Source organism: Panthera onca, chromosome A3 (assembly GCF_046562875.1).
Source record: "Panthera onca isolate mPanOnc1 chromosome A3, mPanOnc1 haplotype 2, whole genome shotgun sequence".
Classification (NCBI taxonomy): domain Eukaryota; kingdom Metazoa; phylum Chordata; class Mammalia; order Carnivora; family Felidae; genus Panthera; species Panthera onca.
Window position 1 is genome coordinate 98,567,621 of NC_138341.1, and position 17,613 is coordinate 98,585,233.

The following is a 17,613-nucleotide window of genomic DNA, read 5'->3' on the forward strand; positions in this document are numbered from 1 at the left end:
TGTCTTAAACGTGGCCAGTATATAGTGATATGTCCGAGCCTGTTGAGATGTGAAGCATCTTTCGTGGGACACATAACTGAGATTATTTAAATGCCCAGCAGTGCAGAAGTGGACAGTCACAAGTGCAGGTGTAAAACATAGGAAGGCATGAGGTTTTCTGTGTGGGCTTTGGAGGACTGCACAAAGAGGTGTGACAGTGTTAGCGAATCTCTGTTCTGAGTTTAGTTATGTGGTTTCAGCAAACGATGCAGTCAGTCTCCTGAAGGTTCAGTTCTCTTATCTCTAAACCCGGATGGAGCTTGGTAGGAGCAAATGCTTAACAGAGGTGTTCTGAAATTCAGCCATGAAGCTCTTGATGGGCCCTTCCTCCATGACATTGGTGGGTGCCTGCACAGAGCCGTGTTTTCCTTCCTGGCTCTGGACCATTCCAGACTACTGAGTCTGCGGGATAACTGTGTGCTGGGTCCGAGAGGAGCCACCATGTGCCTCTGGCTTTTGCCTTTGTGAAGTGGGTCTGCTGATACCGATCCCTTGAAGAAACGATGTCCAGTTAATTTATTACAGTAGTCCCCCCTTTTCCTCAGTTTCACTTTCCGCGGTTTCTGTTACCCCCATCAAGTGTGGTCCGGAAGCAGATGACCCTCCTCTCGACGGATTGTCAGAATGTCAGCAGTAGCCTACCGCTGTATCACAGCACCTGCGTCATTCACCTCGCTCACATCTTCTCATCACGGAGGCATTCTATCATCTTGCATCATCACAAGGAGAAGTAGGAGTGCAGTACAATGAGATGTTTTGAGAGAGAAAGAGCACATTCACATAACTTTTACTACAGTATGTTCTTACGTAATTGTTCTGTTTTGGAACTATTTCTGTTAACTCTTACCATGCCTATTTTTTATAAATTAAACTTTATCATAGGTACATATATATAGGAAAAAAAACCAGTATACATTGGGTTTGGTACTATCTGTGGCTTCAGGCATCCACTGGGGGTGTTGGAATGTTTCCTGTGGATAAAGGGGGGACTACTGTACATTGCCCAAGGAAGAAAGCAACCTTTGTTACTCATGACATTGATACGGAGGCACATCAGTTTTTCTGTGGCCTGCATGTTATTTGCTGGCATGTGATGCCGTGTTATTAAATGGAATTCAGGAGGAAGGATGTGGAATGCGTGACTACACGCTCCTAGCCCATCAGCATCCAGCTTGACCCAGTGGAGTTGAATTTTGCTACAACTCTGAAAGTCTGTGCAGATTCCTCATGGGCAAGACTTTTGTCGGATAAAATATTGTTTGGAATAACTGTCCATGTACCAAGACCTTGACACTTTTTTGGTGAGACAGACATGCTAGTTGTGAATTTCAGGTTTTTTTTTTTTTTTCTGGTAATGCTAATTATTTATGCTAAGCAAAGATATGGATGTTAATGATAATAGCTACCATCTGTAATCCTGATGAGTAGACACAGATAAATCTATTTAAAGATTAACACAGATGTAGTTTGATACACAGATGTAGCCATAGGTATGTTTACATAAGAGATATGTCATTACATATAACATTGACACAGATCCAGATTGGAGACAACAAAATGGAGATATAGATAATAGATAAGAGGGTGTCTTTTATTCACTCCATCATCCCCAGCATATACTAGCATCTGGCAAGTAGCAGTTCATTAAATATTAGTTGAATGGGTTGCAGAAGCAGCTAACTGGAGGATGAGGGGATTGCAAGTTGATAAACTAGTAATATACTAACATGGTATATCCTCCAAGTGAGCCCAAAACAGAGGTGTCAGTCATATGGGGGGATATAGAAAATTATGGCACAATCCTGGATGTGAAATACCTGGGAGCTTAAAAAAAAAACAACTCATGCGGCACCTGGGTGGCTCAGTTGGTTAAGCGTCTGACACTTGATTTTGGCTCACGTCATGATCTCATGGTTCATGAGATTGAGCCCCATATCAGGCTCTGTGCTGGCAGTGCAGAGCCTGCTTGGGATTCTCTGTCTCCCTGTCTCTGCCTTTCTCTCCTCTCCTCTCCTCTCCTCTCCTCTCCTCTCCTCTCCTCTCCTCTCCTCTCCTCTCTCTAAGAAAGGAAGGAAGGAAGGAAGGAAGGAAGGAAGGAAGGAAGAAAAAAAAACTTAAAAAAAAAATACCATGCTTGGGCCCTGCCCCTGAGATACTCAGTTAAGGGACAGAACAGGGCTCAGGCATGATACTTTTTAAAAACTCCTTGGGTGATCTGCTGGTCTAACAGGACAAACAACTACACATAGATGTTAATGTCAGTAGTATGTATTCGACTGAGATCTGAGTGGTTAGGCTGCTTAACTGTGGTCAGTACAGGGGGCGTGTCCTCTGTGGATCTGAGTAGGCTCTAAATGTTTCCCACAGTAAGGGGAAAGATGGGGTAAGATTCAGATAAAGGAAGGGACTGCAAGGCTATTCCAAGCAGACATTCCAGCAAAGGCTGGAAGGTGGATATGAGTGTGACAAGAAAACAAGAGTAAACCAGCTTTACATGACCAAAGCGTGAGGCAGATGTCAGAGTGAAGCTTTCCAGGTTACAATGTGCCACTTAAAGTGACCCTTTCACTTAGCTTTCTTACCTGTGTTCAAATTTGTATTTTATAGAAATGCCCTTGTAGTACCTTCTGGTGAGCCCTTCTGAGTATTTTAGGCTTCCATTCAAATATATTTCAAATATACTAATGTACTTCTGATCACAAGATCCTGCTCTACTTAAAAAGCCTAGTTAAATATTAATGTGGGGAAATTTGCTCTTGCATATTTTCACACGTAATTTCTTTAATTGGTATTATGCATTTTGCATAATTTAAATACCAACATCTGGGTGATTTGCTCAGCCAGCAGAGGACTGCTTCATCAGAAAGATCTACACAGCACCGTCTCTGAACTGCCTGCCAAGAGTTAGCTGTTGGTGTTTAAAATAAAGAATGTTTTCTGTAACGGGAAGTGTAGTGGAAATTGAACTGCCCCAAGAGTTTCTGTTCATTAAAAGCACAATATTAATTCTATTTAGTGTTAGCGGCTGACTGCCAATAATCCTAGGAAATTTAGATTTGTTAGCACCATGGAGTAGGTGGTGGCCAGATTCTTCTCTTCCTGTTTCTGCCCTGGTGAGTCTGGAACTGTTCACCGTCTGTTCTAAAGGTGTTTCTTTTGACCACAGGTACTTTAATGCGGATTGTTTCAAAGTCATGTGAAAAACAAGGTTTTTACATTTCTACCCTAACTTTCATGATGTAATAGGTGCCAATCTGATATCAGCATCATGATGCTAGGTAGAGATGTGTTGGATACTTCTTAAATAATTTATGATGATAGTCTTTTAGGATCAAACCTTCACATTTAAGCAAGATTCCCTTATAAGCTTGACTTATTCCGGCCATTTTAAGTATTCTTTTGAGGTTCAAGAGCTGCTTTTGCCTAGCAAGGAGCATAAAAACAGGACTGATCAGAAACAGTCTCAGGCTTGGGATCAGAGATCACGATACTGTTAAATATTTTGGCTCTCACTGATCCCATCCTGAATTCTCTTTCTCTGGGCCTAGCTTGTTGTCCTGGATCCACCATTTGCTTTCTGGAGGGGAAGACACACAGTAAATGTAATTTTGGTAGCCTTGAGTGCTCTGAAAATATTAAGCCCAGTGGAGTGGTAGAATATGTGCCCGGGAGTAGGGGAATGGGGTCTAGTAGGGCATAAACTTTATCTGAGCAGGGACTTTCTCCATTTACTCACTGCTATCTTTGATTTTGAGAGAGCAGGCAGCATGTGTGGTAAGAGCTTATTGACAAGAAGGGATAAGCAACAAAGTCGGGAGAGAATGTCCGAGGCAGAAAGAATAGCATGTGCAAAGGCCCTGCAGTGGGAATGAGGAGGCATTATGGCTGGAGCATTGTGAGTCAAGTGGAGAGAGGAGGGAGGCGAGGTTGGAGAGGTGCACAGGGGCCAGATGAAATGAGATGTGGGGGTCATTTTATTCTAAATGCATGGGAAACCACCATAGGGTTCTATGCGTGACCTTTTGATGTTTAGAAAAGGTGGCTCTGGCTCATATGCAGAATGGATTGTAGGGTGGCAAGAGAGGAAGCAGAAGGACCAACTGGGGGATGTCAGAGACTCCAGGTAGGATATGGTGGTAGCCAGATCAGCTCAGTAGCAGTGGAGACAGAAAGTTGTGGATGATTCAGACTTTGTTGTGTAGGTAGAGCTGATGGACCTACTGATGGTCTGGCTAGGGGAGCTGAGGCAAAGAGAAGCATCAAGGGTGGCATCTAGGTTGATCCACTTGATTCTTCCTTTTTTTTTTTTTTTGTTTTTTCAAGCCATGGATTGCTAATTCTGCCTTCCCACCTAAACCTCCTCCTTGCTGGAGCCTCATTCTCATTAAGGCTGATCGCCAGTCCTCCCTTGATTCTAGGTCTGTGGTATCTGCTAGACCTTTTCAGTTATGGTAGACTTCCATTTCCTTATTAACTTCCACAGACTATTCTTTCCTCTGTGTGTGTGTGTGTGTGTGTGTGTGTGTGTGTGTGTGTGTAAATCAGATTATGATTCAGAGAGCATAATTAAATAGAGCTCTCATAAGAAGGATTACATATTACCTACCAATAGACTTGTAGGGTCATAGAACATGCTGTTAGCCACCCAGTATTATTTTTATTCACTTCTCTCTCACATTCTCTTCTGGGAACACAGCAAAAATAAAGTTATTTCCTGGAGGAATGTGAAGGAGATTCTTACCTCATTTCATCATACTCAGGCTGCATGAACAAAGAGTGAAAGAAGACAGGATGATAGTTGGCGGTTCACATGTACAGCTTCATTGATTTCCTGGTAATCTTGGCAACTGTTTCCTTTCTCTGTTAGATTTCTTTCTGTGTGTGGAAGAACATACAAGAAATAGTAGCTTTTGGCTGAATGTCAGCTTGTGGTGTACTTTCAGGATTTCAGAGCTAGTTAGTGTTGCCAGTGACCGTTTATCATTTTGTATTATATGAGAAACGTGTAAATTACTTGAGAACACTTGCTAGTCAAGTTGGTGAGTGATTTTAACAAGTCACCAGTATCCACTTGCTGAGCTGTCTGCAAAATATTACTAGTAAATGTCAGGATTGTTGTTTTTTTTTGTTTTTTTTTTTTTTTTTCCTGGCAATAAAAATCTTTTGGATATTTATCAGATATTTGCAACTCTTGCAAGCTCTCCAGTTTTCTTTATTTCTCATTAAGAAGAATATGTAAAATAGTTGAGAAGGATGTCTTAAGGTCAGTCCGCCTAAACTGATTGTCACAGAGTGCATCTACCTCTGCAGTGTCCTTTATAATCCCGCTTTTCTTTTTCCTCTGTTCCCATTCTTCCTGCACATCCTTGCCAGATTCATCTTCTAAAGTATCAACCCGTTCCTGTTTTCAAAATTCTCAATGGCTTCCTGTTTTCTGAATCAAATAATGATCCATCTACCTGGCTTTCCAGTCCATTTTTTTCCAGGTTTAGCAGGTAAAGTGAATTTCCAGGGGTCTCTTGTGGATATACCCATGTTTGCCGTTGCCCTGTCTTTACTCAAGGAGTCCCCCAAACCTGGAGTATCCCTTATTTTCTTCCTTTTTGTAACCTGCTGAAATCCTACTCTTTAAAGAGGCATTTGGAGATGACATCACAGTTTCAAAGATGGGAGGAAATAATAAAAAGCAAAGCAAGCATCCCATGCTGCAGCAGAAAAACCACCGTGAACTCACTAATAGGGAGCAGATGACAAAGTCACAGGCCAGCCCTGAGGAAGAGGGAAGGTTGTTCCTAAGCCTGCACATCGGAAGCTGAATCAGTGAGGGTTCTTAAGGAATTTAAAAAAAATATATATTTTTTAATGTTTATTATATTTGAGAGAGACAGAGCACAAGCAGTGGAGGGGCAGAGAGAGAGAGAGAGGGAGGTACAGAATCTGAAGTAGGCTCCAGGCTCTGAGCTGTCAGCACAGAGCCCGATGCAGGGCTTGAACCCACGAACCGTGTTATCAGGACCTGAGCCGAAGTCGGACACTTAACTGACTGAGCCACCCAGGCGCCCCTAAATCAGTGAGGGTTCTAAAAACCCTTCCCGGGGCCCTCCAGTCTGGGGAGATCCAAACTGATTTCCCTGTTCTTATTTGAGGAGCCATAGAAGTAGCTGGTGGTGGTAACTGGGAGGAAGTGAAATGCGGAGCTGATTCTCTTTGTAAGTAAAGGCCTGGTGAAATGGTGAGAGACCTGGGAGCAGGCTTCCCCACAGGAGTGGGATCTCAAGCAGGAGGAAGGAGCACAGTAGAGGATATTTCATGACCTTTGCTAAGAGAGGGCAGAGCCCTGGAATTCAAATTCACCCTAGAGCCTCTAGGGTGCTTTGTTTGAAACGTGGCTCTCGTCATTCCATCTGGCTAGGGAAAAGTGATAGAATGCAGGCTACTCAGTCTTTGAACTTGACAAGATCACAGGAACAGCAGGACAGGGGTCAAGGAGTTGCCCGTTGTGTGTTAGAGCCTACAGAATCTCTGGATTCCTAAGCATACACACCTGAGCACATATACGAGATGAGAGATAAAACTAGGGTAATTCTAGAAACATAGTTATAATAAGGGATGGGTGGACAGATGGACAGAAAGAAAGAAAGAAAGAAAGAAAGAAAGAAAGAGAAAGAAAGAAAAAAAGAAAGAAAGAAAGAAAGAAAAGAAAAGAAAAGAAAAGAAAAGAAAAGGAATCTAGCATGCAAAAGACAAAGGGTCCAGATCTCGATGAAAACATACCTCAAGGCATGGGAGTTCTTTACAATTGTTTCATTCTGTGGAACTAAAGTTAGTGAGAAATGTGAAGTCGATAAACAAAAGAAGATGATAATAAAAAGCAGAATGAGGTTGGGGGAAGAAAAAAAAACCAGGAGATTGCAGACCTAAAGAAAGAGTGTGAGGTCCAAAACAACATCCAGTACAGCACTAATACGTAAAATTAGAAATACCAAGGGAAAGAATAGATGCCATTGAAATCAAATTACTAAAAGAGTAAAGGCTTCATAATGTCAATGAACACAAATGAAATACTCAAGGTATTAAGTAATCAGAAGCTAAAATATGAAGAAGACAAAGACAATGTCATATAAGGATAATTGGCATCCCTGAAGTAGACAGTCAGCAAATGAAACAAAATGCGGTAGAAAACAAGCCAGTTTTCGTGAAATGAAGAAATAAGCAAAAGAACTGGGTCTGCAGATGAGTCTTGTATTCCAGGAAAATTTGGAGTACAGAAGGTTCAAGACTGAAATCTATCTTAATTAAGCTATTGGATTTCAGAGATAAAGGAGTTCTTCATACCCCCCTGGGCAGAAAAGCAGATTGTCTGCCGTGGACTAAAAGTTAGTGTAGCTTCCTATTTCCTCAGAGTAGCAGTCAGTTTCTGAAGATAATGGAGCCGTGTGTTTATCATTCTGAGGGAAAGGAAGTATGACCCGATGGTGGCCCAAACTGACACAGCTAAGGGGTTATTCAGGTGTGAGGGCAGGAGGCAGATATTTCCAAACGTGTACAAACTCGAGTAAGAGTGGTTAAAATCAAAGCACGTATGAAAAATGTACGTCGGCAGCACCGTCAGACCGCTAAATATGCTTCATGACGTTTTAACTTAGAAGGATATTTTAGGAAATAGCCCTTGTAGTGAAGGAACATTTGGTTGAAATTCAACAAATACTTCAGTTTCTTTTCCTTTTGTTAAATTCACATAAAGTCACGTGCGGTGTGTTAAATGAAAAAGTAGCTTTGCTAGAGGCTAATTCTATTTTTTATTAAAGTCTTCCTGTCTGCCTGGCTTCCTCCCTCCCTCTTTACACACACTGCGGGCACCGGCTCCAGGGGAACCTTTCGTCTTCTGCTAAGTGTCATAGGCAAGTTGGCAGAAGTTAACTGCACTTTATACTGTGAGGCAAGGCTACAAAATTCCGCTAGTGAAACACATAATTCTCCATAGACTACATTTGCTCAAAAAAAGAGTCTGACATTTAATTTTTGGCTGTCAAAAAACAATCTACTTAAAATCACTTACTCCCTACCATGGCGAATAATCAGCACTTATTGAGTGACTGCTGTGTGCCCGGTGCAGCCATATTCACCTGACGTAGTCAGTGTGAAGAAAGACAGTTTCTATTCTTAGACAGCTCTTAATTTAGGTGGGACAGACACATCACCAGTTTTCCTAGTATTCCCCAAGTGAGATCCAGCTCTCAGGAGACTTCTCAAAAGGGAAAAATTGGTTTTGTTGTTGGTTAAGTTCTTGTTTTGGTTTTCACTTAGTCATTGAGGAAAGCTGTTGACTTTTGTCAGAAAGTACTAGATGCTGAGGATATGGCTGTGATTAAAAGAGGTAGGACCTCCGCTCAGTCTTATAAACAGGTATGGTGGTTACGTGGGGCGCTCCCAATGAACTAAGCCCTTGTGTGGTCTCCTCCCCTGGAATCGGGCAGCCCTGCCTGTAACTCACCTGAACTGCTGGAATGTGCCAGAAGTGACACAGTGAGCGTAAAGGCACTGGACACATGTTTTAGGTTCAGAGAAACATATTGAACATATTATTTGCAAATGTAATGAACATAATGTTTAAAATAAGCTGATGGTATGTTTTGACACTTTTAGTCAGGCTATGGTTTCCTTTTTATACAATAATTGGTTGCCAGAAGCTTTGTTTCAATACAAAATACGTGCAGCTCTATATATTTTCCCATTTCTTTGGGACATGGCGTTCCTAGAGTTGGGGGAGGGATGGCCAATTCTGCTATGTTAAATATTCCATCTTATCAAAGAGGTGTTTCATAAATTATGTATAACAGTAGATGCCACTCAATAAATATTTTATACGTGATAGATATTTTTGTCTGAAATTACTTTTTCACTTGAGCAATGATTTAAACGCTCGTTTTTAGTTTTATGAGGTGACACTTTTATAATATTGTGTAGTGAATGCAGCTTGAATGTCATGGAGCTTTAGAGCAGCATTAATCATAAATTCATCTGCCCCCACTCCCAGTCCTGGAAGACTGTCTCTTAATTCAGCTGTTACCCATATTGTGTATGGAAGTGTGTGTGAGAACATGCTGGTGTGTGTGCATGGGAAGGGGGAGGTGGGGACAGGTAATGCTTTTGACCTAGTGGCTCCAAAGTTATGAATTTCCAATGATTTTCAACATCTATGAGACTTATTTCAAGGAAGGGAAAAAGAAAGTATTTTTCAGTGGTGTAAAAAAAAAAAAGGAATATGAAACTAAACTGGGATGTAGTCCAAAACAATTTCTCTAGTTTGAGTGGGAGCTATGAGAATTTAAAATATTGCCTTTTCCTCGGGTTATTGTCCACTCTTATGCAGAAAGAAAATACATATGTCTCTGTACTTCTGAGAACAGTCACTGTCCTCTTCACATGGACCTAGAGGCCTGGAACATTCGTTGGCAGGCGGCTGCCTAACCACATATGTGGTACTGTCACAGTTCAGAGCCACCAGACCTTCCAGTGAGGACACTGTTTTATGAAATAGAACCGTGTGATTAAGTTCTCCACTCTAACATATATCTTTTTTTTTTTTTTTTCTTTTTTTTAAAGCACATACTTTCCTCTCCTGCTTGAATTCTACAGTCAGGAGGAAAAGAACACATTCTACCAATATCTGAGAGATAGGAGTAGAGGCTGGTTTATTTAGAGTACTCATTTAACTAAGATTTGCGAGGGCCTTGGTACAGTAAATCAGGATTACTGAAGTCCCCGACCTGGAAGCCTGAGGTTTTGAGCCCTGCAGTGGGAGCCTGGCTGATAAGAGGAGTAATTGAAGAACAATGATACGCTTCATTTCCTTTTCTTGAATCGAAGTTATGCATTGGTCATTTTCTCTGCGTATCTATTTAATGGTTGTTAAATTAAATTGCTTTCTTTCAAGTGGTGATTTTTACGGGTTTTTTTTCTTTTTTTTTTTTTTTTTTTTTTTTTGCATTTCATTCCATCACCCTCTTGCATGACTGCAGCTCTGTGGGTGTGTGTTTGAGACTCATATATCTGCAGAGATGAAGGCCCAGGGAACTTCTCTCTTCCTGCTACCCTTCCCCTAAACCTCTTAGTAACTCCCTTGTCTATAAGGTTGTGAAGTTCTGAATCCTTGACCTAGAGGATGACATCGTTTTAATATTTCAGTGACATGAAATACATTTATTCATTGCAGAAATGTAAGGTGTACTGAGTATGTTTCAGGCAGTGCTCGCTTTGGGGATCTAGAACTGTGCCCTGGTCACAGTGCACATTATAGGGGTGGGGTAGGGAAGAGACCCGCTAGGAGTGTCTTTACCAGGAGCCTGGTTGGTAGCTTAGAGCTTGCTTCCCCGTCGCTCACATTATACCTAAGATCACAGAGTGCAGCGTTGTGCTCTTGGATGTGACTCAGTCAGAGCTCAGCATGGCCCAGCCTCAAGGCTGGACTTTTCACCTTCGGTCTTTGGAATTTATCTCAGATTTGTTTAGAAGCCTGATTTTAGAGCTCTTTTGTCTTGGTACCGATGGGCCTTATGTTAGGACAGGGACCCATGGTCTGTTGCCTGACCAGCGCTGTTGCCGCTCTGCCTGCATTTGTCGGAACTTCGTGTACCTGACCATTCATTCGTTCATTCATTCATTCATTTGGCGATACTAACCAGTTACAATGTGTCAGACATGAAATTAGGCACTGGCTTATATTCTAGTCTGGACAGGTAATAAGCTCATATGTAATATATCATGTAGTGGTAATTGCTAAGGAGGGAAACATCAGGATAAAGGAGGTTAGTGCTTATTACTTTGTGTGGGGTGATGGGGAAGGTGGCATTTGAGTGGAGACTTGAGGTACTGGAGGCTGAGTTATTTATATTTATACACACACACACACACACACACACACACACACACACACATATTTGAGAGTTCTTCTCAACTAGAGTTGATGTAGTTCCCCAGAGGATATTTGCTTGTATCTGGAGACTTTTTGGTTGTCACAGCCTTGTGGAAGTGGTAGGGTACTACTGGTATCTAGTGGGTATATAACCGAATTCAAGGGTTTGCTTGGGGTGCACCAAACTGAATGCCACCCAAGGAAAACAAAGAACTTTCAATAGGGAGATAGGGAGAGAGTTCTCAAAGCACTGTCCCCCCATGGGGTTAATACGGGAAACTTTAATTCAGTGTGTTAGGGAGCAGGGGCAGGGGGTTTGCATAGGTTTGCAAGGAGGCTTGCAGGGAGTTTGCATTGGGTTCAGTTGTGCATGCCTGACATGTTAGCGTGCCAGTACATACATCCCATCTTTGAAATGGTGGAAAACTGCACTTATCAGAGCGGATCTTGGTATTGTAATGAGCTAAAGGTAACTTCAGAACAACTCGGGGGTTTCTGTAAAACCCAGGCTGTCCTCATCTCCAATCTGGCTCAAGCTGGCTTATGTAAAGGGATATCAGGTGAGACATACCTAGCAAGGGACTGTCAGGTCAAACACCTAACTGGGGCTTCTCCTTGGCTGGAGCTGTTGGTTCTACAAAAATGAAACACATTCCTTCCCTACTTTTGTTCTTTCCCCTCCTCCCTTCTGCTGATAGCTTTTAGCCCTCTTATTTGCGTAACTTCCCATTGCATCATAGCTAACAGGTAGAGGCCAGGGGTACTGCTAAGCCACCTGCAGTGCACAAGGCATCCTCCCATGATGAAGAGCCATCTGATCTGAAATGTCAGTAGTGCCAGGGTCTGGAAGCCCTCTTCTAGGGGAAGGGAAGGGACAGACAGTGACAGAAGAAACAGCCACCACAAAAGCAGAAGGAACAACGATGCCTAAAGCCCTGAGTTGGGGACGGGCTGGCAAGTTTGAGGAAGGGCAAGGAGCCTCTGGACTCCTAGACAGGAGTGAGCAAGGTGGGGGGAGATGAGAATGGGAGGTTAGCAAGGGATGAGATCGTGCAGAGCTTTGTAGAACCTTACAAAGGCTTGGGCTTTCAACTCTATGAAACGGGAGGCCAGGGAAAGGATTCGAACAGGGGAGCAGCCTGCCCTCACATCCCTCTGGCTGCTGAGTAGAGCACATGACACAGTGGGGCACCAGTGGTGGTGGCCCGGTGAAAGATGATGGTGGTTGGGGCTCAGGAGGAATGTGGTGCAGGTGGTTCAATGTTGTCAGATTAGGTCATATTTTGAAGGCAGAGTCAACACTAAGCATGTAGGATTTAGAGAAAGAAAGGAGCAAAGTATAGCCTTGGCGTTTGGTCTGAACAATTAGAAGGAAGGTTGGCATTTACCGGGATGGTATGGTGTGCAGGTTTGAGAGGCAGGGGAAATCAAGGGTTGGGTTTTTCTTTTAATGTTTATTTATTTTGGGGGGAGAGAGAGTGGGTGGGCACAAGTGAGGGAGGGGCAGAGAGACAGGGGGACAGAGGATCCTAAGCAGGCTCCGTGCTGACAGCAGAGAGCCTGATGCAGGACTCGAATTCACTAACCCCGAGATCATTACCTGAGCCAAAGTCAGATGCTCAAGCGACTGAGCCACCCAGGCACCCCAAGAGTTGGTTTTTTAATGTATTAGGTTTGAGCTGCCTGTTTGGCATCCCCATAGAATACACTGAGGTAAGTGATTGTATGTATGCATGAGTGTGGGGTCAAGGGAGAGGGCTGTCTGTAGCATTAGACTTGAGTCATTGCATGTAGATTGCAGGTGAAGTCCAGAGACAGGATGCGGTCATCAGGGAGTGACTATAGGTACTCTGGTCCCAAGGATGAAAGCCTGCAGGAGAGAGTGGGAGGGGAGGAATCGGAGAAACCACTAGTGTAGGGAAGACTTTGGAGGAGATTATCTCCAAAGGGACACAGAGAAATTGTTGGTAGTTGGAGGAGATGCAGAGCCAAGGGGGGTGGTCATGGTGGTCGTTGTTGGGAGAATGTGTAGCAGATTTTTATGTACGTAGGGATGACCTGGTAGGTATTAGAAGTTAGTTCAGGAGACAGAGGGTCAAGTACATCTGGCACAGAGGTTGCTAATGCACAGGAAAGGATTGCTTTGGGGAACATTCACAGTTTTGACCATAGTAACCGGTGAGAAGAGCTGACAGATTGGGAGACTTCTAGATATTAAGTGAAATAAGGGTTCTGAAGAGGGAGAAAGATTACTTTGTAGTTGGCTGGTCCTAGGACCTTTCCTAAACAAGGCAAGGTCTGAGCTTGGTTTCAAAGAGGTTGTATTCATCAGGCAATAAGTTTACTTCATTTTATATGGAGCTTTTTGTATATTTCAAGTTCACTTTACCTGCCACATGCCAGGATCCCAGCATGAAGATTTTCCATTTTTCTTGCAGCTGTTTTGATGAGAAATAAAATACTACTCATTCTCTTTCCTCTAAGTAATCTTTCCTTTCCTTTCCCTCCTAATTTCAGGAACAAACTCTAGCCCTTAGGAAAGAAGGGATTGGAGTTGTTTTGGATTCTGAACTGCCCCATTTGATTGGCATTGATGATGACCTTCTGAGTACTGGAATCATCTTATATCACTTGAAGGTTAGAAGTGGCTTAAGTAGAACATAATTTTGTTTTCCGTTTCCTCTTTAGACACTAGCGGGGTTTCCTGTAATACTCTACATCCGTGAACACAACTATTACATTAGAGAATACACTACAAATCTTTGAGCCCTTTGGGGATTTTCGATGGTTCACTGGTGTTCTGTGGTATTAAAAGTTCCCATGTTTATGGAGTTCTAAAGCTAAATGAAGATCCATTTACTTTGCCTGCCACTTTGGAGAATCAGTGAGAGAGAGGTAAGGAACAAAAAGGCAGGCAGACCAAGGAAATAAAGTTACAACCACCTGGAGCTGAGATTTGCTAGATGTAATTTTCTAGTCCCTGGGGTTAATTATAAAGCGTGTCTCCAGCCTACATTATTGGGCCTGGTCCCAAACTGGCAATTTGTGTCAAGAGAACAGAATTACCACATTAGTATCAGTGGTTGCCTCTGTAACCTTGACTTAGTATCCTCTCTCTGATCCATGCCTTAAAATGAGGATAGTGTTGGATCTGAGCTTTGCAGGCTCCCATAAATTGTATCTTTAGATAGGAAGAACCTCTGGCCCCTAGAGGAGAAACTTGCCAGAAAGGATCAGGAACATCAGTGGGATTACCCACGTGGATAGAGTATGGATGCACGCCAAAAATAGGAGCCTACCCTTGTTGAGCAGGAAGCCTCAGGACCTGTGCATTTTCTGGGCAACATGGGACATTGTTACAGAGCCTCAGTGAACTCTAATTGCACTGAGGCTATGGCCTGTCTGGAACATTGCTCAGCCTATCAGCCATCAGCTTGCTTGGGTTTACATGAAAAATGGAGAAACAGACCATTCTTCATGTTCTTGCTAATAAATTCAACTTGACTTTTCTTCCTAGGAAGGTCAGACATATGTTGGTCGAGAAGATGCTTCAACAGAACAGGATATTGGTGAGAATCTTTATCAATTTCTTCTTCCCAGTGATTTTTAAAAATCATTTAATGAAGAATTTTCTTTCGTATGACTAACACTAAAGTGATTATAAAAAAAACCTCTTTTGCAAATACAGTATCGATCAGTATGTGCATTTCTATAATTTTGAGTGCAACTCAAATGAATGGAACAGAACAATTAGTTTAGCGAATAAAATGGAATTGTACATCCTTACCCCCACCGTATATACATTCTATACTCTGTCACAACTTTCGAGAGTAATTTAAATTAGTCTACTCTCGTCACAATGGGACAGTGATCAAAATGTGCCAACAGACACAGATAGAGGGTAGTAGATCCCTCAACAGGAAGGATATAGACACCTGTGCAATGATGCCAGAGTGCACAACACACACGCATATGGAGGTATGACTTCTGGGTTTCCTGAAAGTCTTTGCCGAGACCCACAGATAAGCAGTGATTCAGCCCGGGAGCAGGGTGAGGTCTTGTTAGGCTTTAAAAGCATACCTGGGCAACCGCTGTAGTGGTGGTGGTTGGTGTGCGTGTGCGTGTGTGTGTGTGTGTGTGTGTGTGTGTGTGTGTGACAAGGTGGGGAGTGGCAGGGGAAGAATTCTGTCTTCTCAGCTGTTTTTAGAATTGCTGGTAATGGACTTGCTTTCCTGCCAAGTGTAAGCTATTCATCACGCCAAAGCTAGCGTAGTTCTGTGTGTTTTACTATTTGCTGTGAAACTGGGAGAGCTGAAAACCAGTTCCCAGAAGTCCTCAGCTTCAACTGTTTTTGAGTGGAACTAGGTGTCAGGCCTCCTCTTCTGATCGTTAAATTGTGTGTTTGACCTTTGGGGTTGCTGTAAATGATGATGAGTGGTAAGAACACATGTTTTCTGTGCACAGAAAAGCTCAGTAGTATGGTTCAGTGGAGAACAGTGGGAGCTGTTTGATTTGTACTTCTGAGAAGCTGGCCAAGAACTGTGCCTGAAATTGTGTAGGTTTTTTTGACAGGCGTTCATGTCCATGCCTGGCCACTCACCCAAGTAAGAATAACTCGGTGTAGTCCTACAAGAATAGGTACTTTAGCGGCCTCATGCTCCGAGAGGTCAGTGGAGGTCATGTTCTCTCAGATTTGGCACAGGCTGTGGTGGTGTGCATCCCAGTGCAGCTTCTGGAGACTTCCTTGGGCCTCTCAAGATCCACGCCAGGCCAAGTTCACCTTTGGTTTCTGCTCCTGGAATGCAGTGTCTATAAGTGCAGAGGTTATAAGAAAGGCCTTGACCCACAGAGCCCTTTTGTTGCTTCCGTTTTACAGTGACCTTTGGGTGGCTGGTGGAGGAAATTTATTCAGCATCTGAGCCACACAATGGTATTCAATTAAGACAAGTTACTCAACTATATTCTCCCTGAAGATGAGAGAAATTAGCATGTGAGAACTTACTTCCTTACACAGGTGATATCCAGACCCTTTGAGGTAACATTCAGCGTTCTGTCAGTTGATGCCATGAAGTCCTGAAATTCACTTTTCTCCATGAACATAAATGTTCACTTCATAATATTTACATGGAAAAGGAAGGGTATTCAATATGGAAAAATAAGTAAAGGTTGGGACTCACTGTACTCGATAACAAAGAAGATATTATCTTTCTTTTTTGTTTTTCCAACTTAGTTCTTCATGGCCTCGACTTGGAGAGTGAGCACTGCATCTTTGAAAACGTCGGGGGGACGGTGACTCTGATACCCCTGAGCGGGTCTCAGTGCTCCGTGAATGGTGTTCAGATCATGGAGGCCACACACCTAAATCAAGGTATCTGGTTTTTGGTTTTCAGAGTTCTTTGTGTATGCCGTTGCTAGAGAACAAGTTGGCCAGGTAATGGGAGAATGTGTGCATCTTAGAATTAATTGCTCGTTAGTTATAAGAAATATGCAGACTGTTTGCTTCATTATGCTGTTTTCTGTTTTGCTGGAGGACTTCTTTATAATTCCAGTTGTCTTGTTGAATTAAACATATATATAGTTGTCTTAAAAATTATTGCTCTTATGGAAATATGACTTTAAAGGAATTTTTTTAAGTTAAAAAAGCACCTTTCAAATGCAAAATCTTAACACAGTGCCTGCTGTTAGTAACTTTATTACCATATTTGTATTCTTTTTGTGAATAGTTGTGATTGTAGCATACATACAGGATCTGGTATCATAGCTTTTTCTTTTTAAATAATTTCAGTTTTATGGAAAATTTGCAATTCTCATACAAAGAACTTTTTAGTTTTAGAAGCATTTGAAGGTAAATCACCAACATGATGCCCCACCACCCCTGAATACTTCAGTGTTTACTTCCTTTAAACAATGGCATTTTCCTGTGTAATTACAAGATAAGCATCCAGATTAGAAAACAAACTTCGGTACATTCCTGCCACCTGATCCTCAGACGCCCTTCAAGTTGTCGTTTGCCTAACAATGTCCACTGTGGGTCCGGGATTCAATCCAGCATCATGTGCTGCATTGAGTTGCCCCACCTGTCTTGTCTCTTTCAGTCTGGAAGAGTTCCTTTGCTTTCCTCTGACTCTTGGGACTTTGGCAGGTCAAATATGTTGCAGAATGTCCCTTTACACAAATGTAGCATCTATCCGCTGCTTCCTCGCAATGACACTAATATTGTGTCTTCTTGACAGGACTGTCCGAGAGATGATGCCCTGTTTTTCCCACATCCCATTACTGAGGAGATGCTTGCTTTGATCATTTGATTAAAATGGAGCTTGCCAGGCTTCTTTACTATGAAGCTACTCTCTTCCTCCTTTTTATTAATAAGGATATTGGGCAGGATTTTGAGATCATAAGTACCCATTCTTTATCACACTTTCACCCACTGGTTTTGGAACCATGTTGGGGGGTGCTGGTGTCTGATTGAATTATTATTCGGATGGATGCCACGTGGCAATCTCCCTCCTTCTACATTAGTTGGATTTTTACAGTAGGTATCAACAGGGTCACATGACTCGCTATTTTATTTGGTAGGTCTTGGTCTGTCTGTCATTATTTGTTTTGATACACAAATTGTCCCAGGTTTGGTGAGTGGGAGTTGCTCCAAGCCGATTTCT

The 17,613-nt window shown here is 42.5% G+C and overlaps 1 protein-coding gene across 6 annotated transcripts in view; it reads left to right on the plus strand.

The window, feature by feature from the left end:
* Positions 1–17,613, plus strand: part of KIF16B (kinesin family member 16B) — a 289,905-nt gene that overhangs the window by 130,316 nt on the left and 141,976 nt on the right. For all 6 annotated transcript variants that reach the window (XM_078444288.2, XM_078444289.2, XM_060611715.3 and 3 more), the window contains 3 exons: positions 13,472–13,591; positions 14,472–14,523; positions 16,185–16,322. In XM_078444288.2, the coding sequence (XP_078300414.2) occupies positions 13,472–13,591; positions 14,472–14,523; positions 16,185–16,322 (310 nt within the window). The remainder of the gene's footprint in view (positions 1–13,471; positions 13,592–14,471; positions 14,524–16,184; positions 16,323–17,613) is intronic.